The sequence below is a fragment of the Chanos chanos genome, chromosome 10 (genome assembly GCF_902362185.1).
Source record: "Chanos chanos chromosome 10, fChaCha1.1, whole genome shotgun sequence".
Classification (NCBI taxonomy): Eukaryota; Metazoa; Chordata; class Actinopteri; order Gonorynchiformes; family Chanidae; genus Chanos; species Chanos chanos.
In genome coordinates, this window is record NC_044504.1 from 39,998,083 (window position 1) to 40,023,487 (window position 25,405).

The window sequence follows — 25,405 nt, forward strand, 5'->3', positions numbered from 1 at the left end:
CTGTTGGTGATGCTTTCTGCTGTTGAAAAGATTCAGCCTGAGGGCACAGATTTACTGTGTTCATGGTCTATATGAGGAATTTTAAACGTGGTCTGTATGAGGAATTTTAAACGTGGTCTATATGAGGAATTTTAAACGTGGTCTATATGAGGAATTTTAAACGTGGTCTATATGAGGAATTTTAAACGTGGTCTACATGAGGAATTTTAAACGTGGTCTATATGAGGAATTTTAAACGTGGTCTACATGAGGAATTTTAAACGTGGTCTACATGAGGAATTTTAAACGTGGTCTACATGAGGAATTTTAAACGTGGTTTTGATGTTGGGCGAGGATGGGCGTCCGACCTTGGCCCAGCCTGTTGTCACCTGAAGTGTAGAAGAGCTAGATGTTCTCTCAGGGTGACACTGTTTAAAATTTGGAAAAGTAAAAAGCAAAGCTGCACCTAAGGACACATAGCCTGAGCGTGCACATGGTACACTGTTACAGCACTTCTGGACAGGCTACAAGTTTTAGTGTTCATAACAACAACCCTGACAATTATCTCGCTGCTTTTGGCAGGATTGCTAAGGATGCACGCAGCGTAGACATGTACAGAGAAAATCTTTAAGTTTCTTTCTCATGATAGATTGCTTCAGCTTGGTCTCTCTGTGATATCAAAATGCTATTTGCAAATTAATAACCAGCATTTGAAATGTAGTTGAAATGCATTTGAAATGCTTGTCTCATTAGTTTTTAAGGTGGATCTGACCCTGGACAGACTAAAACACAAGGGAGCAACGAAGCGAGTTCAGTTCCTCCACAGCAGGACCTCGGTGTACTCTAAGAACATGACTGTGTCCAATGGCAAAGGTCCAGCCTGTGAGGAGCTGGAAGCCTTCCTCATCGTGAGTGTCCCAGATTATCAGTCCCTGTAAGCCCTGTGCATACCAAGGTCCAGAATATAGGACAACAAATGAATTTGAGTACATTAAATATTGCATTAGAAGATACTTTTAGCTTTATTCCAGTTTATCTTTGTTTTCTCATCAAGGGCACTCAAAACCTAAGTATTTACTGTTTACTGCAGTCTAACACAGACACTGCTCCGGAAGCCTGTGAGATGGGGGTTTAATGCTGGTTTTACACTGTCTTTTAAAAATGTCCAAAAACAGAATAAATTCTTTGGTAAAGCTCTTCTGAGCAAGTTCTCCTGTAAAAGACGAGCTTGGTTCTGCTCCCTGAACAGTCAGCGTGGTTTTTGTGTTGTGAGAGTGAGCAGCTCTGGAGCTTTTCCTGCGTTCCCTCCCTCTCTGCAGGATGAGTCAGAGTTCCGGGATAAAATCACACCCATTGCCATTTTCATGGAGTACAGTCTGGATTACAAAAAGGCTGCTGACAAAACCGGCCTGCTGCCCATTCTCGACCAGTTCACTCCTGCCAATGTCACCAAGCAGGTACAGTTCCCCAAAGAGGACATAATCCAGTTGATTTTGCCCTGACGCCTGAGGACATAAACCAGTTGATTTTGCAGGTTATGGGTTGGGCATGTGAAGGGTGGATACTTCAGAGCTGAAGTCATTGTTTGCGAACTCTCTGCTGAATAAACTGAATTAATTCAGTGGTAGTTCCATTAATACATTTGATTTGATCTTAGACCCAAGGACCGCAACACGCATGTTACTTTGATTTATTTTAAAATGAAGATGTATTTGGTCTTGGCCGCTCTTCTGAGTCAGTGTCATGTTGAAACTGCTAATAACTGTATTGACTCTGAAATGTGATTTTTCAGGCTCATATATTACTGGATTGTGGTGATGACAATATCTGCAAGCCAGACTTGAAACTGTCCGTCGTTAGGTGAGTCAGATGCCAACTCCAGCTCAGAATTGTGATCTGATGTCTGCTAGTCTGAAAACGTCTGAGTTTGACAGGGTGTTTTCTGACACTCTGATATGATTCAGTGACCAGAAGCAGATCTACATTGGGGATGATAACCCCCTGACCTTGGAGGTGACGGCTGAGAACAGCGGTGAAGGTGCCTACGAAGCTGAGCTCCACCTGACCATGCCCCAGCAGGCGGACTTTATCGGAGTCGTTCGTAACAGTGAGGTCAGCAGCCTCAACACCCTTAATCGCCACACAGCTTTTTCCTTCCAGAGCTGAAACACATGTCTGACAGAGGTCTGACAGAGAGAGAATTTTAGACCTGTTTGTAATCGGTCTGACAGAGAGAGAGTTTTAGACCTGTTTGTAATCAGTCTGACAGAGAGAGAGTTTTAGACCTGTTTGTAATCGGTCTGACAGAGAAAGAGTTTTAGACCTGTTTGTAATCTGTCTGATAGAGAGTTATAGACCTGTTTGTAAGCGGTCTGACAGAGAGAGAATTTATATGGAATTGTTTTTGCCTGGTCCTCTTGCTCGTTACTGAATGCTGTCTTGCTTCTTTAGACGCTGTCCAAGATCTCCTGTGCCTACAAGAGGGAGAACCAGACCCGGATGGTGGTGTGTGATCTGGGAAACCCAATGAAAGGAGGAACCAGGGTAGGTGTCACCACTGCCCCAGTATCACTCTCTCCCAGTACTGCCCCAGTATCACTCTCTCCCAGTGCTGCCCCAGTATCACTCTCTCCCAGTGCTGCCCCAGTATCACTCTCTCCCAGTACTGCCCCAGCATCACTCTCTCCCAGTACTGCCCCAGTATCACTCTCTCCCAGTACTGCCCCAGTATCACTCTCTCCCAGTACTGCCCCAGCATCACTCTCTCCCAGTACTACCCCAGCATCACTCTCTCCCAGTACTGCCCCAGTATCACTCTCTCCCAGTGCTGCCCTAGTATCACTCTCTCCCAGTGCTGCTCTAGTATCACTCTCTCCCAGTACTGCCCCAGTATCACTCTCTCCCAGAACTGCCCCAGTATCACTCTCTCCCAGAACTGCCCCAGTATCACTCTCTCCCAGTACTGCCCCAGTATCACTCTCTCCCAGTGCTGCTCTAGTATCACTCTCTCCCAGTACTGCCCCAGTATCACTCTCTCCCAGTACTGCCCCAGTATCACTCTCTCCCAGTACTGCCCCAGCATCACTCTCTCCCAGTACTGCCCCAGTATCACTCTGTCCCAGTACCGCCCTAGTATCACTCTCTCCCAGTACTACCCCAGCATCACTCTCTCCCAGTACTGCCCCAGTATCACTCTCTCCCAGTGCTGCTCTAGTATCACTCTCTCCCAGTACTGCCCCAGTATCACTCTCTCCCAGTACTGCCCCAGCATCACTCTCTCCCAGTACTGCCCCAGTATCACTCTGTCCCAGTACCGCCCTAGTATCACTCTCTCCCAATACCGCCCCAGTATCACTCTCTCCCAGTACTGCCCCTGCATCACTCTGAGAACCTGAACATCATCAAAGTGAAGATTTTATGGGATTTAAATGTAAGGGTCAGGAACGTAGAAATGAAGTTTTGATCTCATGGTTTTCAGATCTTGGCTGGACTACGATTCAGTGTTCACCAGCTCTCCGAACAGGACACATCAGTCAAGTTTGACCTGCAGATAATAAGGTAAAGTTCAAATTTGTAAACTCTTGGCCGAGTTTAAAAAGAGAAAAGTTCTCCCTGCTAAAGGAGAAGCATGTAAGAGGAGATTCTCTCTCTCTCAACTCTCTCTCTCTCTCCCGCTGAGCTTTCTGTACCTCTCCCATGTTTACTGGGCCAATCCCACAGCAGTGTGATTGGCTGATTCTAATACATGGTGTTAATAAGCGTTTTGCTGATTCTAATACATGGTGTTAATAAGCGTTTTGTTGATTTTAATACACAGTGTCAATAAGTGTTTTGCTGATTCTAATACATGGTGTTAATAAGCGTTTTGTCAATTTTAATACACGGTGTCAATAAGTGTTTTGCTGATTTTAGTACACGGTGTCAAAAAGTGTTTTGCTGATTCTAATACATGGTGTTAATAAGTGTTTTGCTGATTTTAATACACAGTGTCAATAAGTGTTTTGCTGATTCTAATACACGGTGTCAATAAGTGTTTTGCTGATTCTAATACACGGTGTCAATAAGTGTTTTGCTGATTCTAATACACGGTGTCAATAAGTGTTTTGCTGATTCTAATACACGGTGTCAATAAGTGTTTTGCTGATTCTAATACACTGTGTCAATAAGTGTTTTGCTGATTCTAATACACGGTGTCAATAAGTGTTTTGCTGATTCTAATACACGGTGTCAATAAGTGTTGTAGAGCAGGGCAGTTACTTGTGGTCATTGGATATATGGAGGGTTTTTTTTCAAGGGTCTGGGGTTGTAATTTGTTTTGGTTATTTTTTGACATATAGCGTTGGACAATAGCACCACCATCTGTTAAATATGAATATAATCATATGCTGTAACCACTGAATCTTATTTTTATTTTGGGTTCCAGCTCAAACCAGTTCAACAATACCAGCAGTGTGGTGTCCAGTGTTACTCGCCTTGCGGTTCTGGCCAAAGTGGAAATAAGAGGGTAATAGGATTGAGATGGAAGATTAACCACATGAACTCAGTGCTGTGTGGTTTCATTCGTTTTCTCTCTCTCTGCTCCTCAGAACTTTGTTTGTCTGAGTAACTCTGTTTCCATCTCCCTACAGAGTCTCCGCCCCTGATCAGGTCTTCCTTCCCATTGCAAACTGGCAGCCCAAAGACAGCCCTGTGTCAGAGGACGATATTGGACCTCTCGTCTTACACGTCTATGAGGTGAAGTCAGCTCGGCTGCAGCCCAAGCTAACCCTAACCCTAACCCTAACCTTGACCCCTCTCCACGTGGGGACTCGTCGCCGCTTGTCTCCTCACTGAGTAGTTTCCAGTCCTGGTCTTAATGGGATTTTGATTTTGGGATGTTTGCATTTGTTTGCTTTCTAGCTGCGTAACAAAGGCCCGAGCACCTTCAGCAAGGCCATGTTGGACATTGAGTGGCCGTACAGGTACAACAACGGCTCTCTGCTGTACATCACCAAATATGGTGTGGATGGAGCCATGAACTGCAGCACAGACATGGAGATCAACCCTCTCAACGTCTCGGTATGAGTTTTTGGCTCCGACCTCTGAAAATTCAGACTCTCTCGCGGCCTTCCTCTCTGAAATAGGCGTGCGGCTAGGGCGTGGTCACGAGCAGACATCTCTGTTCTCTTTCCCAGAACCCCACGGCTGGAGACAAAGATGTGTTTATATCTAGCGGCGACAGGACAGAGGGAAGAAACCGGAACCATGTTCATCGCAGGGATTTGGAAAGCAAAGAAAACGAGCAGGACCTGGAGATTCTGGTATTGTGATCAGCCCAGATTACACTGTCGTATGGCACATCCCAGCATCCCACAGATAAAACAGCCTTCAGTTTCTCCATTAGATCCACATAGAAACCATCCTCATATCACCAGGAAACATCGCCATAGAAACCATCCTCATATCACCAGGAAACATCGCCATAGAAACCATCTTCATGTTCACATTACATCACCATAGAAAGAACACCACACTTTTCCACAGAATACATGGTGATCCGTCTAATCAGCTAAACACTAACTCTCATAGGACACAGGCACTTGGCATAGACTCTTTTTTCTTTTGCCATTAGATCATATCTTCTGTAGGCCACACACACAGCTCTTGTCCCGCTGACGTAAGTGTGTGTGTGTGTGTGTGTGTGTGTGTGTGTGTGTGCATCAGGACTGTGAGAGAGCGCAGTGCCTGAAGATAAGGTGTCAGGTGGGCCGACTGGAGAGGGGTCAGAGTGCCATCCTGTTCATCCGTTCCCGCCTGGGCGTGGCCACTTTCCTCAAGGTCAGAGATGATAACTATGCTAGCAATGCCATAACTTATGTTTGACCTGACTGCAAACCTGCCCCATCTTAAACATCATACAACTTCACCATGTATTTTAACTGATCTTGTGTGTATGTTTTGTCAGACTGTAGGTTTGCTGAGATGTTATAGCATTAAGCAGGAAGTGTGTTTAGCATAGTTTTGCTGTCTTAGGTTTGGGTCATGATGTCAGATTTGATCTGTAGTGGGGTTTTTTTTTTCGTTCCAGACTGAAAGTCAGAATCGCTCATATGTCGTGAGGTCCTCGGCGTCTTTCAGCGTCATAGAAATGCCCTACAAAAACCTGGTGTCAGAGCTCCCCTCCAACAGCACTGCTGTGAGGCTCACCTCTCCTCTGCCTAACTGACCAGCACAACACTGTTACTTTACACCATCACTTAACACAACAATGTGCAGATCAGCTGTCATGACATGATGTTAATTCAGTTCAGTTCAGCGTAAGAATACAGTGTGTTATAGCCTTAGACTGAAATACCCCAAAACACTGGCTAATTATGTGGTCATACATCATTGTAGTTTTTCTCTAAAATACAGCAGATTTACGCATCATGAAGATAAGCTTATGTTTCTGGCACTTTTCATGTCTCATTCCTTCTATCAGTCAGTGTTCAGTTTAACATGTCCACAGATCTATGCTGTGTGCGTGTGTGCGCGTGCATGTGTCAGGTGAATCTAACTGTGTGTGTGCGCGTGCATGTGTCAGGTGAATCTAACTGTGTGTGTGTGTGTGTGTGTGTGTGTGTGTGTCAGGTGTATGGTGAATGTAACTGTGTGTGTGTGTGTGTGTGTGTGTCAGGTGTATGGTGAATCTAACTGTGTGTGTGTGTGTGTGTGTATGTGTGTGTGTCAGGTGTATGGTGAATCTAACTGTGTGGGTTTTTGTCAGGTGTATGGTGTATCTAACTGCATGTGTGTGTTTGTGTGTGTGTGCGTGTGTGTGTGTGTGTGTGTGTGTGTGTGTGCGTGCGTGTGTGTGTGTGTGTGTGTGTGTGTGTGTGTCAGGTGAATCTTGCTGTGAACTCAGAGTTGACACAGCCTCCTCCTGGTGTATCTAACTCTGTGTGTGTGTGTGTGTGTGTGTGTGTGTGTGTGTCAGGTGAATCTTGCTGTGATCTGGGTGAACTCCGAGTTGACACAGCCTCCTCCTGGTTGGGTGGTGGCCCTGGCTGTCATGGCTGGCCTGCTGCTGCTGGCTCTGCTGGTCTTTATTATGTATCGGGTGAGTCTCCTCCCACTTCTTTTTCCTCAAACCATTTTAAAAGTTCAAATACAGCCCCTTTCCTACTGTGAAAAGATTGACTCTATTCAGCCATGTTGCTTTAGCTGAGGTGTGACAGAACATCATAATGACTGTGACTGAATATATTCTTTCTCTCCCTCTCTCTCTCACACTCTCTCTCTCTCTCCCTCTCCCTCTTTCTCTCTCTCCCTCTCTCTCTCTCTCTCTCTCTCTCACTTTTTTTTTCTTTCTTTCTCTCTGTCAGCTGGGCTTCTTTAAGCGAGTGCGCCCCCCTCAGGATGACTACACAGAGAAGGAGCAGCTGCAGCCGCAGGAGAATGGAGACAGAAACACAGAGGCTTGAGGTTCTCCTCACTGCTCCTGGGCATGTCAGCACTTCTCCACACAGAGAGAAAGCACGCAGTACTTATGAATTTCTACACCTTGCATCACGTCAGTACACACACTCACACGCAGTCATTCTCCTGTCTCGGTCGTATTCTGAAAGCGTTGAACGATTAGCACTGGAGGTGTCTGGAGGTCTGTAACATAAGAGACTACTGCAGCTCCGCGGAGGGGGCAAAGAAAACGTTCAGATAAAGCGTAATGAAATTCTGTTGCCGAACTAAACTCTATTTTTCTTGGACTATTGCCTGTCTTTTTTAACTGTTTTAACTTTTCAAAACCTACTGGTGAATTTTGGTTCATCTTTGTGCACTGACTTTAGTGAGACTAATCGTAAAGGAGAAGACTATGGGTCAGGGTTGTTTTATAGAACTGTTGTTTACAAAGTCACATCCTATAAAAGAGACTGAGAGAAGTGTGAAAAACACAGAGGGTAAAAGTCTTGAATCTTCTCTAATTTAGTCCAATTAAAATTGATTACAGGAAGGGTTACAGTCCTTGTTGCATTAATGAAATATTGTAATATGTATATGATGTGGTATTCTGCTGAGAGACTTTACAGGGCCTGTGGATTAAACTGCCATACAGTTCACCTCAGACCCAGAGAAAACCATGCTCCCATCACAACCTGTTAGACGCACAGGGGTTGATCATACCTTTTAGGTCAAGGCATGAAAATAGTATTTGAAGTGAAAAATGTTGCCATTGCTTTTGGTGTTTGTTGCTTTTTTTCCCCCAATATTTTTCCAGCGCTGTAAGACTTTTGACTCTGAGTTGCTATTTTAGTTTTAACTTTTGATTATGAAAAATTCCTTTTTTTTCCATTTCTACTGTATAGAGAATATTCTGGTGTGGGGTAACTTTATGTACTGTTTATAAGTAAAAAATTAGAGTAATATTGTAATATGCATTAACATTTCATGTTTAATTCATGTTTCAGTCTGAAAGCCTTAAAGCCTAACATAATTACAGTTTTAATTCACCCAGTGTCAGTCTGATCAAAATTGTGAAGTGTTCAATCTACAAACAGAATTTGTTAGTATAAATGGATGAACCGTTGGCGTGGACCATATTCCTGACTGGACCACTTTTTTTTTCTTACCTTTATCTTCACTCTTTCTTTTACATAACCTGTACCTGTACATAACCTCGTTTTCCAGCTCAGCGTATTCAAAAGAAAAAAAATGAACTTTATTTACATTTTTCTGGAATCACGTGAAATACTAGAGAAATGCATTGTAGTGTAAAAACCGATTCTCTGGACATGCGTGTGGTCCCTCTGGGTGGGCAGACGCCCTCTTGCTGTAGGTACCAACCTGCACACGTCTTTCTCTGTAGTTGTCACCATGACAGCTGTGATTTGTGGAGAATGTGCCATCTTAAGTATTCCCAAGACTGTTTCATCTGGACTGTCAGGCTCCACTAAGAGTTTCCTGCTTTTCCCCTCAGTGCTGTCACTAACAAAACCAGCACAATGACAAACTATGTTTCCACAGGAGACCCAACACATTCAACACAGATGTTTAATCTGGTTAATTAAGATGAATTCCTCTTAATTAACAAGACGCATCATTTCCGGCCTTTTCAAAGTTACAGGTTGGCTGTGTCAGTTCAGTTTTATGGTCACTATTCATGCAGGGTTGATTTACTTTGGATCTAAAGATGATTAGCAATGGAGGAGAGGCCAAGAGAAAAACTCTTCGAGCAATTGCAAAACACGTCACTATGACGGCTGTGATTTCATTTTGATTTGGAGGACGTTATTACAGTCAATGTTTTGTATTATAAGAATCTCAAACTAATCTACCCATATTGGGTTACCATCATTGGCTCAAGATGGTTTGTTTTTCACAGTAAATAATGGTTGGAAATTAGTCAACAATCCACATTTGCATAAAATGCAAGATTAGATTTTCTGTTTGTTTTCCTGTGCATTATATTGTCTATGATGTGTTGAGGATGGAGAACTATGCCTTGCACTGGTCTCTGTAGCAGCCATACTGAACTAGCTGAACTGTGCATGGTCATTTGCCTTTCCCAACCAGTGTTCGGCATTCAACTTCATTATTGCATTCACCCTTATTATTACTTGCAGTTTATTTACTTTGTAAATTTTGGGTTTCACTGCTATGTAAGTTAACGTTTCTTAGCCCTCTCTTACTGAAATAAATGGACATATTGATTTGGATCGTGTTGTGTTTCTACTGTTTGGAAAGCAGGAGTAAGTAAATCTAACAAACTTTTTCTAATTCCTTTACAAATATTTTACAACAACTTGATGGAGGACTTTTGGTCTGACTTGAGGACCTTGGACATGCTGTATCAGATAAACACTGATAGTCTGCTATAAACATCATGCATCTCAGTCTACTGGGACACAGCTGGGGAGACCACTCCTATGACAGAGCAGTCACTATGGTCCATGTACCTTGTGTTAATTCAATTTTCTGTTCAAATATAGGACATTTCAAAATCAGTTGGGGCCAGAATCCAAAACTGAAAAAATAAATAAATAAATAAATCATTTGTCATTTTCTTGGTCAGAGGCAGCAGATACATACACTCAAAACAATTTATTGTCATTTTCTCCAGTACAAGGATAGCCACCCCCACAGTGACAAATTCTACATAATGAACAACAATCAAACACAATCATCAACTCTCACGACTTTTCTTTATTAAAGAAAAGGATAAACCAATTTCCACCGTAAATGAATGAAGTCTTCCACAGGACCTAGACCGAATCCTTCCTCCTGCCACTAAGCCTTGGATATTCACTGTCCATCAGTCAACAAGAAACTCAGGTCACTTCCAGGCTCATACTCAGAGCTTTGTTTCCCCCTTATAAAAAAAATGCTTGTTTAACACTTTGTAAACCTTACACCACCTCCTGTTGTGTGTGTGTGTGTATCTTTGCTGATATTACCTGTGTGTGTGTGTGTGTCTTTGCTGATATTACCTGTGTGTGTGTGTGTGTCTTTGCTGATATTACCTGTGTGTGTGTGTGTGTCTTTGCTGATATTACCTGCTGTGTGTGTGTGTGTGTGTGTGTGTGTGTCTTTGCTGATATTACCTGTTGTGTGTGTGTGTGTGTGTGTCTTTGCTGATATTACCTGTGTGTGTGTGTGTGTGTGTGTCTTTGCTGATATTACTTGTGTGTGTGTGTGTGTGTCTTTGCTGATATTACCTCTGTGTGTGTGTGTCTCTTTGCTGATATTACCTGTTGTGTGTGTGTGTGTGTGTGTGTGTGTGTGTGCGTGTGTGTGTGCGTGTGTCTTTGCTGATATTACCTGCTTTGTGTGTGTGTGTGTGTGTCTTTGCTGATATTACTTCTGTGTGTGTGTGTGTGTGTCTTTGCTGATATTACTTCTGTGTGTGTGTGTGTCTTTGCTGATATTACCTGCTGTGTGTGTGTGTGTGTGTGTGTGTGTCTCTTTGCTGATATTACCTGTTGTGTGTGTGTGTGTGTGTGTGTGCGTGTGTGTGTGCGTGTGTCTTTGCTGATATTACCTGCTTTGTGTGTGTGTGTGTGTGTCTTTGCTGATATTACTTCTGTGTGTGTGTGTGTGTCTTTGCTGATATTACTTCTGTGTGTGTGTGTGTCTTTGCTGATATTACCTGCTGTGTGTGTGTGTGTGTGTCTCTTTGCTGATATTACCTGCTGTGTGTGTGTGTGTGTGTGTGTGTGTGTCTCTTTGCTGATATTACCTGCTGTGTGTGTGTGTGTGTCTTTGCTGATATTACCTGCTGTGTGTGTGTGTTTGTGTGTGTGTGTCTTTGCTGATATTACTTCTGTGTGTGTGTGTGTGTCTTTGCTGATATTACCTGCTGTGTGTGTGTGTGTGTGTCTCTTTGCTGATATTACCTGCTGTGTGTGTGTGTGTGTGTGTGTGTGTGTGTGTGTGTCTCTTTGCTGATATTACCTGCTGTGTGTGTGTGTGTGTGTGTGTGTCTTTGCTGATATTACCTGCTGTGTGTGTGTGTGTGTGTGTTTGTGTGTGTGTGTGTGTCTCTTTGCTGATATTACCTGCTGTGTGAGTGTGTGTGTGTGTGTGTGTCTCTTTGCTGATATTACCTGCTGTGTGTGTGTGTGTGTGTGTGTGTGTGTGTCTCTTTGCTGATATTACCTGCTGTGTGTGTGTGTGTGTGTGTGTGTCTTTGCTGATATTACCTGCTGTGTGTGTGTGTGTGTGTGTGTCTCTTTGCTGATATTACCTGCTGTGTGTGTGTGTGTGTGTGTGTGTGTGTCTCTTTGCTGATATTACCTGCTGTGTGTGTGTGTGTGTGTGTGTCTTTGCTGATATTACCTGCTGTGTGTGTGTGTGTGTGTCTTTGCTGATATTACCTGCTGTGTGTGTGTGTGTGTGTCTTTGCTGATATTACCTGCTGTGTGTGTGTGTGTGTGTGTGTGTGTGTGTGTGTGTGTGTGTGTCTCTTTGCTGATATTACCTGCTGTGTGTGTGTGTGTGTGTGTGTCTTTGCTGATATTACCTGCTGTGTGTGTGTGTGTGTGTGTGTCTTTGCTGATATTACCTGCTGTGTGTGTGTGTGTGTGTCTTTGCTGATATTACCTGCTGTGTGTGTGTGTGTGTGTCTTTGCTGATATTACCTGCTGTGTGTGTGTGTGTGTGTGTGTGTGTGTGTGTGTCTTTGCTGATATTACCTGCTGTGTGTGTGTGTGTGTGTCTTTGCTGATATTACCTGCTGTGTGTGTGTGTGTGTGTGTGTGTGTGTGTCTTTGCTGATATTACCTTTGGAATAGCCGTGCCTTGGTGCTGCCTAATAGTGTGGCTTTGTTTCCCTCCACAAGGAGCATGGAGCCCTCTCTCAGGCCCTGTTAAAACAAAAGAAAACAACAGAAAAAAACTATGCTTCAGGTAGGGCCATCTTTTTAACTACTCATCAGTAAGTCATAGCACTAAGAGTAGTTCATACTGTTGGTCAGTTCAAACGCACCAGCACACAGGGGGTGTTTGGCTCCTCATGATACTGGATGATTCTCTGTTCTCGTGTCTCCTGTGGAAGACAACATGGACCAAGTTCAAATCACCACAAAGACAGGCTTATCTGAAAACAAGGGGCCAAGAGGTAAGATAATGACTGAGTTAGACGGTGCATATAAGAGCATGCACTGATTGTTAAATGAAATGGCAAAAGTGAGAGTACTAAAGAATTGCATGCTGGGTATTTCAGTACCAACCCCCATGTGCTTGCTGTTGGGGTCAGGATCCAGGTAATGGGGGTTGATGTTGAAAGGCACCAGTCCAATGGCAGCAAAGGTGGGTGGGTAGACGATGGGCATGTCATTAGTAGTGTTGATACTAATGGTGGCAACGTTGGTTCCAGCACTAGATCCCATGTATGGCACACCATCCTGTGTGAACAGCTCTGATCAGAGGGTGCTCCTAGTACAATGCATCACTTACACGGCAGACAATCATACAGTAGATATTATAGACAGTATTTGGTAATAGTAGTATATAGCAATATTACTAACCTCTAGAACCCTCCTCCTGATCTCAGACACCAAATTGTTGTCATAGAGAGTTTTCAGTAGTCGAAATGTGTTTCCACCGCCTAACAACCACAATAATGTGTAATGGATTCAACAGGAAAAGAGAAGCCTGACTGTCATTTAAACTGAACTGAATTTCTGTTTGCAGAAGCAGATATATATCAGAGTGTATTCATACCAATGAATATTCCCTCTGCCTTCCTGACTGCATCAACAGGGTCAGCAGCTTCATGGATACTGTTCACCTCATAACCTGACAGACCACATTCAGACAGTCACGGCAGGAACACGGCAGCCGTTCTGGTCTCATACATCAAATAATCAGTAGACTGAAACAAACCTAAGCTCCCGAGTTTCTCTCTTGCAGTTTTTGCGTAGGCTTCCCGGTCGTGCAATGCATAGGGAATGAAGAGAATCCTCTTCACTTGCCTGTTGTACAGATAAAAGTTCAAGCGAATTTAATGATTGTTAAAGATTAACAGTACTTAACGCTTTAGTTGACGCGACTGGTAAACTTTCTGTAAAGAAGCTACAGAATACACACAAGAAAATGAGTAAAATTAAGACACTCACTGCCTTTTAAAGTCATATTTATCAAAATGTCTAAGTTTAACAGGCAGATCAATATGTTAAATAATTCTCTGGAATGCATAGCTTCAGTAATTAATTCGTTTACTCACTTTCCAAAAAAATCTTGAATTTGCGTTTGACAGTGTTGAAGATATCCTCCGCCGTGAAGGGTAGAATTGGACACTAACAGAAGCCGTCGGTTCATATTTGACAGAGATGAGTTTGGTGAGTGTGAATTAGATTAGAAGACTGAACTGCTGAAACCGATACTCCTACAGAAGTTATCTATGTCACATGACAATAAAGTAGGTCTACCTCATTTTGCTGACAAATACTATATAGTTTGTTCGTGACGTCCTGTAAATGCCCTTTGAACCCACGACACAACTTCCTATTAATTAAAAAGGAGCGAAGTGCAGGAACTGATAAAAGTGAGATCGTGGAATCACTTGTTGAAACCCTTGCCATTAAAACATTCAGAAAGCGCGATCATTGAAATGTAGTTTGCCGGGCTGTGTGTGAACTTTCCCGAAAACATTCGGGAAAGAAAAAGATTATAAAATAAAATTCCAGAGGACGGTACAGATATTTGGGGGGCAGACAAAGAATTCACAAAATTCACATACTGTGATGGAGTAATGGTGACAATTTATACTGCCTCTTACGATTTCGTCTAGCGGTTTAACAAGTGACTTTTAAATTAAAGGAAAAAGGTGGTGGGGGGGGGGGGGGCTCTTTCGGCAGCCATTTTTGAACACGCCTTTTCTCACGTCACTCCTTATCTGACCAGTTAACACGGTGGAGTACAGTTAGGCTTGCGAAAAAGTTTCTTGCCACAATAAGGTTGTCGGTTGCTCAGAATTCTGGGAAAAATCTCGTCAGGAAAAAAGTCCGAGTGAGGCGTTCGTCGAATATTTTGCTGGAACTCCCTTACTACAATGGTACGTTAAAGTATTCACTGACATATAATTTCATCGACATATTACGGTTGCTCTATCAAGTGAAAAATATAATGATATCGACAGTGACTTGTACAGCATGAACAATATAGGCCTACACGTAGAGTATATATTTCTGCTTTATGAGAGTATAATTTTCAAAAATTAATAAATAAACAACCAGTAAACAATAAAAAAGACACCTGTCATGTGCCGAAGCTGTGAAATACAAAAGACTATTAAATAATGTAGTGCAAAAAAATTGCCTCTGTTTCAAGAATGATTTTTTTTTTTTTTTTTTTTTTTTTTTTTACCAATTAATACCAACAGCATAACAACCTGCTTTAGGCCTATTAAATGAAATGTCTATATGAAATTCTGTATTATATGATAGTACATAACATTAAACCAAAATCATCAAAATATTATCAGAAACAATATTTCTTCACTGAGGCCTGAATAGCCTTTGAATGGTAACCTGGGCAAAGACGTGCCAATGGAGTGACCAACTTTATGCCTGTTAATTCTCTAAAATCAGTTGGTTTGGCTGTCTTGCTTGGAAAAACAATAACTTTTGTATCTGCAGTATGGGGACAATTATAAATCTTCATTAAAATACTGCTGCTGACCCAGCAACATAGAGTTGGCTTATGATAATCACTTACTCACAAACTTTAAATTGTGTGGCTGGTAAAACACCCTCAGTATGGGGGTTAATCCTAATCTGCACTAAACTGCCTTTCAGAAAATGTGCAGATATTGAGGCCCGTATTGCCTATGTAGTCACCAGAGTCTATTATATACCAAGTCTCTAACATGCAGTAGGCCCACAGTAATCACCTATTCACAAACTTCAAATTGTGTGGCTGGGAAAGCAAAAACTTGTGAGCCCTCAATACAGGGGGAATTTCTAATCAACATTAAATGACCTTTCAGAAAATGTGCAGATATTGAGGCCTGAATCGCCTTTGTGATAACCAGGGGGCTTGTATACAGTGACCCTCTAACATACAGCTGGCATACAGTAATTGCCTGCTCACAGACTTCAAACTGAATTAGCAGGGGAAAGTCGTGAATTTTGAGAGTGGAATCATAAAATCTGATTACACTAAAAAAATTTGCTCTATGTTACGAAATATCAGTTTGTAGTGGAGCTTCACTGAATATTTTTATACCTATAGCTCCAATGATGACTGAAGAATGCACGCAAAGTTCCATAGAACTGTTACTTTACACAATGAGAGACAACAAAAGAAAACATTTTTTCAAGACACACAAAGCACCAGCAAGTTAATAGTGATAGATAAGGTGTACCTCTGGAGGCCTCACAGTGTGTGTTTTATAACGACAGTGTGGACCATTGTTTACAGAGGTGCTGTAGTTACGGAAAATAGTTAAGGGAACGGCTCAACCCGATTCAGATTCAGATTCAGATTCAGATTCTATTACAAGAGCTCATAAAGGTCATGAACTGACACAGGTGAGTGAATATGTGTCCATTTGCACAAGGGTGAAGAATGTTCAGTATGTTAATAGACTCATATTTTATGGAAGATGTCAGGGACATACTTTACTACGTTTGTGTAATTTTAGGTAGGCGAGTAAGAAAGAAAAGAAGTGCTCTCATGAAACATCGTATTCTAAAGCTACAGAGTAGACAAGGCACATCAAATCACTTGATTTATAGACAAGGCACATCAAATCACTTGATTTATAGACAAGGCACATCAAATCACTTGATTTACAGACAAGGTAGATCATTTACAGACAAGGTAGATACTTTATTGACAGGGTAGATAATTTATAGATAAGGTAGATAATTTATAGATAAGGGAGACAATTTATAGATAAGGGAGATAATTTATAGACAAGGTAGATAATTTACAGACAGGGTAGATAATTTATAGATAAGGGAGATACTTTATTGACAGGGTAGATCATTTATAGACAAGGTAGATAATTTATAGATAAGGTAGATAATTTATAGACAGGGTAGATAATTTATAGACAGGGTAGATAATTTATAAATAAGGGAGATAATTTATAGATAAGGTAGATAATTTATAGATAAGGGTAAATAATTTATTGACAGGGTAGATCATTTATAGACAGGGTAGATAATTTATAGAGAGGGTAGATAATTTATAGATAAGGTAGATCATTTATAGACACGGTAGATAATTTATAGATAAGGGAGATAATTTATAGATAAGGGTAAATAATTTATAGACAGGGTAGATAATTTATAGACAGGGTACATAATTTATAGAGAGGGTAGATAATTTATAGATAAGGTAGATCATTTATAGACACGGTAGATAATTTATAGATAAGGGAGATAATTTATAGATAAGGGTAAATAATTTATAGACAGGGTAGATAATTTATAGACAGGGTAGATAATTTATAGACAGGGTAGATAATTTATAGATAAGGTAGATAATTTATAGATAAGGGTAAATAATTTATTGACAGGGTAGATAATTTATAGACAGGCCAGATAATTTATAGATAAGGTAGATAATTTATTGACAGGGTAGATCATTTATTGACAGGGTAGATCATTTATAGACAGGGTAGATAATTTATAGACAGGATAGATCATTTATAGATATGGGAGATAATTTATAGACAGGATAGATAATTTATAGATAAGGGAGATAATTTATAGACAGGATAGATAATTTATAGATAAGGTAGATAATTTATAGATAAGGGAGATAATTTATAGACAGGGTAGATAATTTATAGATAAGGTAGATAATTTATAGACAGGGTAGATAATTTATAGATAAGGTAGATAATTTATAGACAGGGTAGATAATTTATAGATAAGGTAGATAATTTATAGATAAGGGTAAATAATTTATTGACAGGGTAGATAATTTATAGACAGGGTAGATAATTTATAGATAAGGGAGATAATTTATAGACAGGGTAGATATTTTATTGACAGGGTAGATAATTTATAGATAAGGGAGATAATTTATAGACAGGGTAGATAATTTATTGACAGGGCAGATAATTTATAGATAAGGGAGATAATTCATAGACGGGGTAAATAATTTATTGACAGGGTAGATAATTTATAGACAGGGTAGATAATTTATAGATAAGGGAGATAATTTATAGACAGGGTAGATAATTTATAGATAAGGTAGATAATTTATAGACAGGGTAGATAATTTATAGATAAGGTAGATAATTTATAGACAGGGTAGATAATTTATAGATAAGGTAGATAATTTATAGATAAGGGTAAATAATTTATTGACAGGATAGATAATTTATAGATAAGGCAGATAATTTATAGATAAGGGAGATAATTTATAGACAGGGTAGATAATTTATAGATAAGATAGATAATTTATAGACAGGGTAGATCATTTATAGATAAGGTAGATAATTTATAGACAGGGTAGATAATTTATAGATAAGGTAGATAATTTATAGACAGGGTAGATAATTTATAGATAAGGTAGATAATTTATAGATAAGGGTAAATAATTTATTGACAGGATTGATAATTTATAGATAAGGCAGATAATTTATAGATAAGGGAGATAATTCATAGACAGGGTAGATAATTTATAGATAAGGTAGATAATTTATAGACAGGGTAGATAATTTATAGATAAGGTAGATAATTTATAGACAGGGTAGATAATTTATAGATAAGGGAGATAATTTATAGAGAATGGTAAATAATTTATTGACAGGATAGATAATTTATAGATAAGGCAGATAATTTATAGATAAGGGAGATAATTTATAGACAGGGTAGATAATTTATGGATAAGGGAGATAATTTATAGACAGGATAAATAATTTATAGATAAGGTAGATAATTTATAGATAAGGGAGATAATTTATAGACAGGATAAATAATTTATAGATAAGGTAGATAATTTATAGATAAGGGAGATAATTTATAGATAAGGGAGATAATTTATAGACAGGGTAGATAATTTATAGATAAGGGAGATAATTTATAGACAGGGTAGATAATTTATAAATAAGGGAGATAATTTATTGATAAGGTAGATAATTTATAGATAAGGGTAAATAATTTATTGACAGGGTAGATAATTTATAGACAGGGTAGATAATTTATAGATAAGGGAGATAATTTATAGACAGGGTAGATAATTTATTGACAGGGTAGATAATTTATAGATAAGGGAGATAATTTATTGATGGGGTAGATAATTTATTGACAGGGTAGATAATTTATAGATAAGGGAGATAATTCATAGACAGGGTAGATAATTTATTGACAGGGTAGATAATTTATAGACAGGGTACATAATTTATAGATAAGGGAGATAATTTATTGACAGGATAGATAATTTATAGATAAGGTAGATAATTTATAGATAAGGGAGATAATTTATAGACAGGATAGATAATTTATAGATAAGGGAGATAATTTATAGACAGGGTAGATCATTTATAGATAAGGGAGATAATTTATAGACAGGGTAAATAATTTATTGACAGGGTACATAATTTATAGACAGGGTACATAATTTATAGATAAGGGAGATAATTTATAGACAGGATAGATAATTTATAGATAAGGGAGATAATTTATAGACAGGATAGATAATTTATAGATAAGGGAGATAATTTACAGACAGGATAGATAATTTATAGATAAGGTAGATAATTTATAGATAAGGGAGATAATTTATAGACAGGATAGATAATTTATAGATAAGGGAGATCATTTATAGACAGGGTAGATAATTTATAAATAAGGGAGATAATTTATTGACAGGGTAGATAATTTATTGACAAGGGAGATAATTTATAGATAAGGTAGATAATTTATTGACAGGGTAGATAATTTATAGATAAGGTCGATAATTTATAAACAGGGTAAATAATTTATTGACAGGGTAGATAATTTATAGACAGGGTACATAATTTATAGATAAGGGAGATAATTTATAGATAAGGGAGATAATTTATAGACAGAAGAGCGCTAGAATTAAAAAAAAAGGGCCTCTCAATTTAAATAAAAAAATGAGCCCCACCCTCATCTGAAACTAAAAAATAATCATTTTAAATGAGCAACAAAATAAATACAAAACTGTGTCCACATAAAGAAAAGGCAAGTTAAAACAAAAAAGGCAATACGAAATACTACTACTAATAAAAAATACTAATATAATACTAATACGAAATACTAACATAATAAAAAACAGACGAGATCCAAGAAGTGAAATCCCCCAAAGCAAAAGGACCTCAAAGCAACACTAGTGCACGTCAAACAGATCCACAACAGCGAGGCCACACGGGAGGAATGTCAGTAATTCACCAATCAGAAAGGAGATCAGCAGAGAATTCCCAGCAGCTGAGTTTGGAAAAGAAAATAACCCAGTAGACGTAGTGTAGGCTTTACATTTGTGGTGAAAGGAAATTAATTCATCTGAGTTATGTGAAATTCATGATGAGCACATGGCAAATGATAAATATCCCAGCTATAGTTCTTTTTTAAATATTTTAAATCTTTTTAAAAAAAAAACCTTTTTATTTTAAGTTCTTCTTGAAAAAAATATATATATTTAATGTATGAGAAGTGTAATCAATTTTGAAGAGTAGTCCATTCAGTCACTTTTTTTTTGGTGCTCCAAAATCAACAGCTCTGAAATGTCTTTTATTTTGAAATTCATGCTAAATTTAGCCGCAAATGCTAACTTCCGGTTTTCCCCATTATTGGCGCTAGTTTCACACACTGCTACGGGGTAGTCCAGGCACTGCGCGGATTTGAAGTTGTGTTCGAAGTTGGACTTTGAATAAAACACAGGCATGGACAACAGTGTTCTTGACACATTAATCTTAGATTTATATGACATCCAGGCCGTCAAGTTTGGAACGTTCACGCTGAAGAGCGGACTATCTTCACCAATATATTTCGACCTTAGAGTTATTGTTTCCCAGCCTTCTCTTATGAATCAGGTAAGCTACAACACGTGTGATGCGCATGGTGGAATCTGATTCAGCTATGGCTGAGGCTGTGAGGACACGTTAAAGACGGAGATTTCGATAATAAAGGGATGTTCATAGGTCATGGTTGCTAATCTCTACAAATGATTGATACCCAACATTTATATTGGAGAAAGGACTTGGTAGTTCTTTCTCATTGCAACTAATGTTTTAGTATTGTTGTTTATCGGATTGTTGCCATAGTAAACAGTTTCTACCAACGTTTCGGTCAGGTGTCCAGGCTGTTGTGTCAGCGCGCTGAAGATGCCGGAGTGAAATTTGACTGCGTGTGTGGCGTTCCTTACACGGCTCTGCCACTGGCAACGATTATGTGTTCAGAGAAAGGGTTTCCTATGCTGATCCGAAGAAAGGAGGTCAAGGAGTATGGTAATTTGTAATCACGTGTACTTCTGTTTAGTTACACCCCAATGTATGTTTGTTTGTTAGTTTTAATATGTATTTTATCTTGACTGCAGTCGTTTAAGTTTTCTTGAACTTCCGTAGGCGTCTGCAGGCATGAGCAAATTCTTGAACTTAGATCAGAGAGAGATCTTTTAAATTCCTTTGATTACAGGGACCAAAAGGCTGATAGAGGGTACGGTCCGGCCTGGAGAGACATGTCTAATCGTGGAGGATGTGGTGACCAGTGGGGGTAGCGTTTTGGAGACCGCCCAGGTTCTTCAGAGGGAGGGTCTCCGGATTACAGATGCAGTTGTGTTAATGGATAGGGAACAGGGAGGGGGTGCCAGGCTAGCCGAAGACGGCATTACTCTACATCCTGTCATCTCCATCTCAAAACTCCTGGATGTTCTGGTAAAAGCAGGTAGAATAGACACAGACACTGCTCAGAGAGTCCATGGGTTCATCCGAGAGAACAATACCTTTAGACCAACCACGGAGAACGGTTCTTCAGCTGCGAAGAGAGTTTGTAAAGAACTGAGCTATACTGCCCGTGCTGAGCTGCCTCACGTCCATCCATTGGCTGCCCGGCTTCTCCGAATCATGGAGGAAAAGACGACCAACTTGTGTGTGTCAGCAGATGTGACAAACTCTGAAGAGCTTCTGCATCTGGCCAACTGCCTGGGCCCAAAGATCTGTATCCTGAAGACTCATGTAGACATCCTGCAGGACTTCACACCATCTGTGGCTAGCAAACTGAGGGAGCTGGCCGACAAACACCGTTTCCTCATCTTTGAAGATCGCAAGTTTGCAGACATTGGAAACACAGTTAAACACCAGTATGAGGGTATGTTATCTGTAAAGTGTGGAACATGCTATTGGTGTATTGTGGTGGACGTGGAATAGAGGGACTGACTTTGTGAGGTTTGCTTTGTGTTGTTTTCTTTCAGGAGGGCTTTATCAGATCTCCTCTTGGGCGCACTTAATTAACGCCCATGCAGTGCCAGGGCCTGGAGTCGTCAAAGGGCTAGGCGCGGTTGGCAAGCCTTTGGGTCGGGGCTGCTTGCTCATCGCGGAAATGAGCTCACAAGGTTCCTTAGCAACTGGAAGCTACACACAAGCTGTGGTAAGCCTTTGCACCTATAAATCATCTGTTCAGAGTGTGTTCTGCCTTTTACAAACTAGTTCCATCATCTTCTGTTTATTTCAAGTGCCAACACAGTGGCTTGTTCCAGGCCGTTAGTCTGAAATGTTATTCTAATTTTCTCTCTTCATTTTCTCTCTTGAACTTGAACAGTGTAGATGCTTGTTTGTGATTCTTTTTATTTTTTCTCAGTGGAAAATGGCAGAGGATCATTCAGACTTTGTGTTTGGTTTCATCTGTGGTTCTAAGATCAGTGATAAGCCTGAGTTTGTACACATGACACCAGGAGTCCAGATGCAGTCAGGAGGTACATACTCTTTTGTATCCACATGTTCATTTGTTTAGAGACACTCGCGCGCGCACACACACACACACACACACACACACACACACACATATATATATACACACACACACACACACACACACACATACATACATACATACATACACATACACATATTCATATATACATACAGAGTCACTTTGTCTGTGGGCTTTAAGTGAAGAGAGAGAACCTGCTGAAAAGGATTCAGAATGTGTTTATAAATCCTTTTTACTTTCAGTGTAATATTTACCTATCTTTCACCACAAGATGTCACTGTGTCTCAACTAATATGCCAAACCCTGCTTTATGTATAATCTTGTTTTTATTTATTCTTTTATGTATTAGGGGATGACCTTGGGCAACAGTATTCGAGTCCATACAGCGTGATCTACTGTAAAGGTTCTGATGTGATCATTGTTGGGCGAGGTATTCTGTCCAGTTCAGACAGAGTAGCGGCTGCAGAGGAGTACAGATGTGCAGGGTGGGAAGCCTACATGAAGAGGCTGTCTGAATCCAACCAGTGAGAGCTGAGGACCTGTACTCCAGAGCTGTGCAGTTTGGTGCACTGTTGACCAGCCATGCTCTTGGACATTCTAACTGTTTAATGACTGATTTCAGCGGTTAGCCTTTCCAAGCCTTTACTGATGTGTGATATGACACTGCGTTCTCGATTGTTCCATGTGAAGTGTGCATCCAGGTGATATGGTGCTGCGCTGAGATCCGGCTGGAAGCACAGCTCTCGGGGATCCGCTGGTCATGCCTGGACTGTTTTTTTTATGAGTGATGATTCCCTCCAGTCCGTTACTGAGCTTGCAGGAGATGACTTTAACCCTAACCCTTTAACTTGTCTTGAGGATAAATTCCAGTTTGAATATTCCATCCATGTCTGCTTTCTCTTGCACTTTCCGTAATAAGAATAAAACAAAAATTGTGCCTACTAGTGTTGTAGCGAATTAATACTTTCAACTGACTAATGCATTAATAAATCAAATGTATGTCCTCGTCAATGTTCAGAGCTGTGTGCACATGTTTTCACCAGCTGCGTTACAAATGCACTGACGAATTTCAAACCACGTGTTTGAGGGACAATTTCAGAATCGCGCTGCTATACAAGATGTGTTCAACAAAGACTCATAACATAAATCACAACTTTAAGGATATATGTATTCTAAAACAGCCATTCTAAACAAAGTGTGGATGACTTTAAACGAGACAGTGCCTGTATACAGGCCGGCAGTAGCAGCGTGTTTCCAATATGCTCTTTGTCCAACCAGCAGGCGTTTTTCCAGTGTAGTCCATTTCCTTATATCCTGTCATTTAGTTCTAACCGAGGGCTTTCCTCGCGCTCTCCATCTGCAGTAGTTCTTGAAAATAATTTATGCCGCATACTACACAGACTCATCTAACAACAATAATTTAACGGAATTTTGTATGAAAGAAGTCTCACTCACTGCAAACATGTTACCGCCATGTCATTATACTTTTCAAATCCACGTACTGGGACGGTAATACCCCAGCATTTCCACAGAATAATGAACAGAATTCAAGATGTGTTTTGTTTCAGAGAATGGCTAGTTTAGTGATGAACCTGCATTGTGGCGCGTGCTCTGCAAGTCAAATAAAGGGACAGTAGATCTGACTTCGTATCCAAACAAAATAACGTGTTGGAGACGAGCGCCACATAAACTGCCTTACCTTTACTGGAAGGTAAACTGGTTTTCATACCCCTCGGGCGTGGGACTGTCGCAGACATAGAAACCCACCCATCCCAGCTGTTGTAACGAATTTAACTAAGACATTATTGAGAGACATGTGGCTAGTTTGCACGGAGGACCACGGCTGACACAATAATCGACGTTTACCCTCCCCCCTCTCTCCTGTGTCAATATTGGCTCAGGAGCCTACACCGAACAACAGGTGCCCACGGCAGAACGATCTCCAATTAAAACCCAAGCGCACAGATAAATGCAAGCGCGGCGCGACATGGTCAGAGTGGCATAAAGTGGCCTACGGGTGTGAACCACATAAAATTTGCCTCCTCATGGACTGCCTTCCAGTAGAACAGGTAGTTTTCTTCTGGCACGCACACCAATGGTAACCTAATTCGAGGTCTCACTGAACCGGCCTCTAAATTGTGTCATATTTGTAGGCTAATAATCTGTATTCTCAGCAACGGAATAAAATACATTTCGGACATTTGTCATTATTTTATCCCGGAGGATAAAGAGCAACACGGGATCGCACTGAACTGGAAATCGCACGGCCTTCTGTATTTGCCTTACGTTGAGCCACACGTACAATACCTGTGGATGAAGTTTTGTTCGTTCGGCTCGCGTTATGCAGGTACAGATGCTCCTCAATGACGACCGCAAATTCCTGAGGTACCTAGCGATCTCCCGTTAATATCTTACTCATAACACAGCATAGTCCTACCCTATGTCCTAAGAATAAAGCAAAAGAGCTTTTTACCTAGAACGGTGTCTTTGTCTGAAAGAATTTTTAGAACTTTGTAAGATACAGGCTGCCAGATGATATTCATTAACAACTACCTGTGCGAAAAGAACACGATAACGAATCAGTGTTACTAGTTCTGCGTGTATCTTGTCTTAGGTTTTTAAGTAATTATGGAATAACACATACGTGGTTTCATACTGCAGAATTTGGTCTTTTTCGGTTTATGAAAGGACACAGTGGTAATGGACTTCGCTGTTTAGTTTCTCAGTTAATTCAACAGACACATGTGGATATGACCAACTATATAGACAGCTTTCATTTGATAAAGAAATCAATACAATCGCTTTCACCACAACTCGCCCATATGCAACCATGTCTTTAAAACATAATTAAATCATGATGGATTAATAGCAGCTGACACACAAAAGCTAATGGCTCAGCTCATGTATCCATGTCATCATAGGTCTCTACTTTTCACTGTAACATGATTGTGTGGAATCTTTTTCCTGAATTAAAAGAGGAACTTGATATTACTTCCTTCGTTAAGCTATAATAAATCAATTGTATGAATAGTTTTAGTGGGTTGTATCAGAACTAATAGTAC

General features: G+C 40.2%; 3 protein-coding genes across 4 annotated transcripts in view; 2 read left to right on the plus strand and 1 right to left on the minus strand.

Annotated features, from left to right (window-relative positions):
* The window catches only part of itgav (integrin, alpha V), a 28,293-nt gene extending 18,691 nt beyond the window's left edge, over positions 1 to 9,602 (plus strand). For both annotated transcript variants that reach the window (XM_030786026.1, XM_030786025.1), the window contains 14 exons: positions 733 to 887; positions 1,299 to 1,436; positions 1,772 to 1,839; positions 1,944 to 2,091; positions 2,431 to 2,523; positions 3,458 to 3,537; positions 4,403 to 4,483; positions 4,608 to 4,713; positions 4,879 to 5,037; positions 5,154 to 5,279; positions 5,683 to 5,796; positions 6,047 to 6,154; positions 6,935 to 7,057; positions 7,323 to 9,602. In XM_030786026.1, the coding sequence (XP_030641886.1) occupies positions 733 to 887; positions 1,299 to 1,436; positions 1,772 to 1,839; positions 1,944 to 2,091; positions 2,431 to 2,523; positions 3,458 to 3,537; positions 4,403 to 4,483; positions 4,608 to 4,713; positions 4,879 to 5,037; positions 5,154 to 5,279; positions 5,683 to 5,796; positions 6,047 to 6,154; positions 6,935 to 7,057; positions 7,323 to 7,421 (1,598 nt within the window). In that variant the 3' untranslated portion in view covers positions 7,422 to 9,602. The remainder of the gene's footprint in view (positions 1 to 732; positions 888 to 1,298; positions 1,437 to 1,771; positions 1,840 to 1,943; positions 2,092 to 2,430; positions 2,524 to 3,457; positions 3,538 to 4,402; positions 4,484 to 4,607; positions 4,714 to 4,878; positions 5,038 to 5,153; positions 5,280 to 5,682; positions 5,797 to 6,046; positions 6,155 to 6,934; positions 7,058 to 7,322) is intronic.
* Positions 9,603 to 10,117: 515 nt separating this feature from the next.
* si:dkey-69o16.5 (Alpha-aspartyl dipeptidase-like) lies at positions 10,118 to 13,916 on the minus strand. Its single transcript, XM_030786664.1, has 8 exons — positions 13,658 to 13,916; positions 13,318 to 13,406; positions 13,156 to 13,230; positions 12,960 to 13,039; positions 12,663 to 12,836; positions 12,419 to 12,478; positions 12,214 to 12,296; positions 10,118 to 10,303 (listed from the first exon to the last, which is right to left on the minus strand). Exons 1-8 carry the CDS (start codon positions 13,750 to 13,752, stop codon positions 10,237 to 10,239), a joined length of 723 nt encoding a protein of 240 aa, XP_030642524.1. The 5' UTR covers positions 13,753 to 13,916; the 3' UTR covers positions 10,118 to 10,236.
* Positions 13,917 to 20,299: 6,383 nt separating this feature from the next.
* Positions 20,300 to 23,247, plus strand: umps (uridine monophosphate synthetase). The gene is made up of 6 exons (XM_030786690.1): positions 20,300 to 20,449; positions 20,710 to 20,863; positions 21,051 to 21,722; positions 21,826 to 22,001; positions 22,212 to 22,326; positions 22,693 to 23,247. The coding sequence occupies exons 1-6, from the start codon at positions 20,300 to 20,302 to the stop codon at positions 22,869 to 22,871; spliced, it is 1,446 nt and encodes a 481-aa protein (XP_030642550.1). The 3' UTR covers positions 22,872 to 23,247.
* The last annotated feature ends 2,158 nt before the right edge of the window (positions 23,248 to 25,405 follow it).

Excerpts from the sequence above, each read along its gene's own strand:
- si:dkey-69o16.5 (XM_030786664.1), bottom strand. The coding sequence starts at position 13,752 with ATGAACCGACGGCTTCTGTTAGTGTCCAATTCTACCCTTCACGGCGGA. Across the intron at positions 13,407-13,657 it reads ATTCAAGATTTTTTTGGAAA|GCAAGTGAAGAGGATTCTCT; the intron begins GTGAGTAAACGA and ends TCTGTACAACAG. Across the intron at positions 13,231-13,317 it reads AGAGAAACTCGGGAGCTTAG|GTTATGAGGTGAACAGTATC; the intron begins GTTTGTTTCAGT and ends GTGGTCTGTCAG.
- umps (XM_030786690.1), top strand. The coding sequence starts at position 20,300 with ATGGACAACAGTGTTCTTGACACATTAATCTTAGATTTATATGACATC. Across the intron at positions 21,723-21,825 it reads AGTTAAACACCAGTATGAGG|GAGGGCTTTATCAGATCTCC; the intron begins GTATGTTATCTG and ends GTTTTCTTTCAG. Across the intron at positions 22,327-22,692 it reads AGTCCAGATGCAGTCAGGAG|GGGATGACCTTGGGCAACAG; the intron begins GTACATACTCTT and ends TTTATGTATTAG.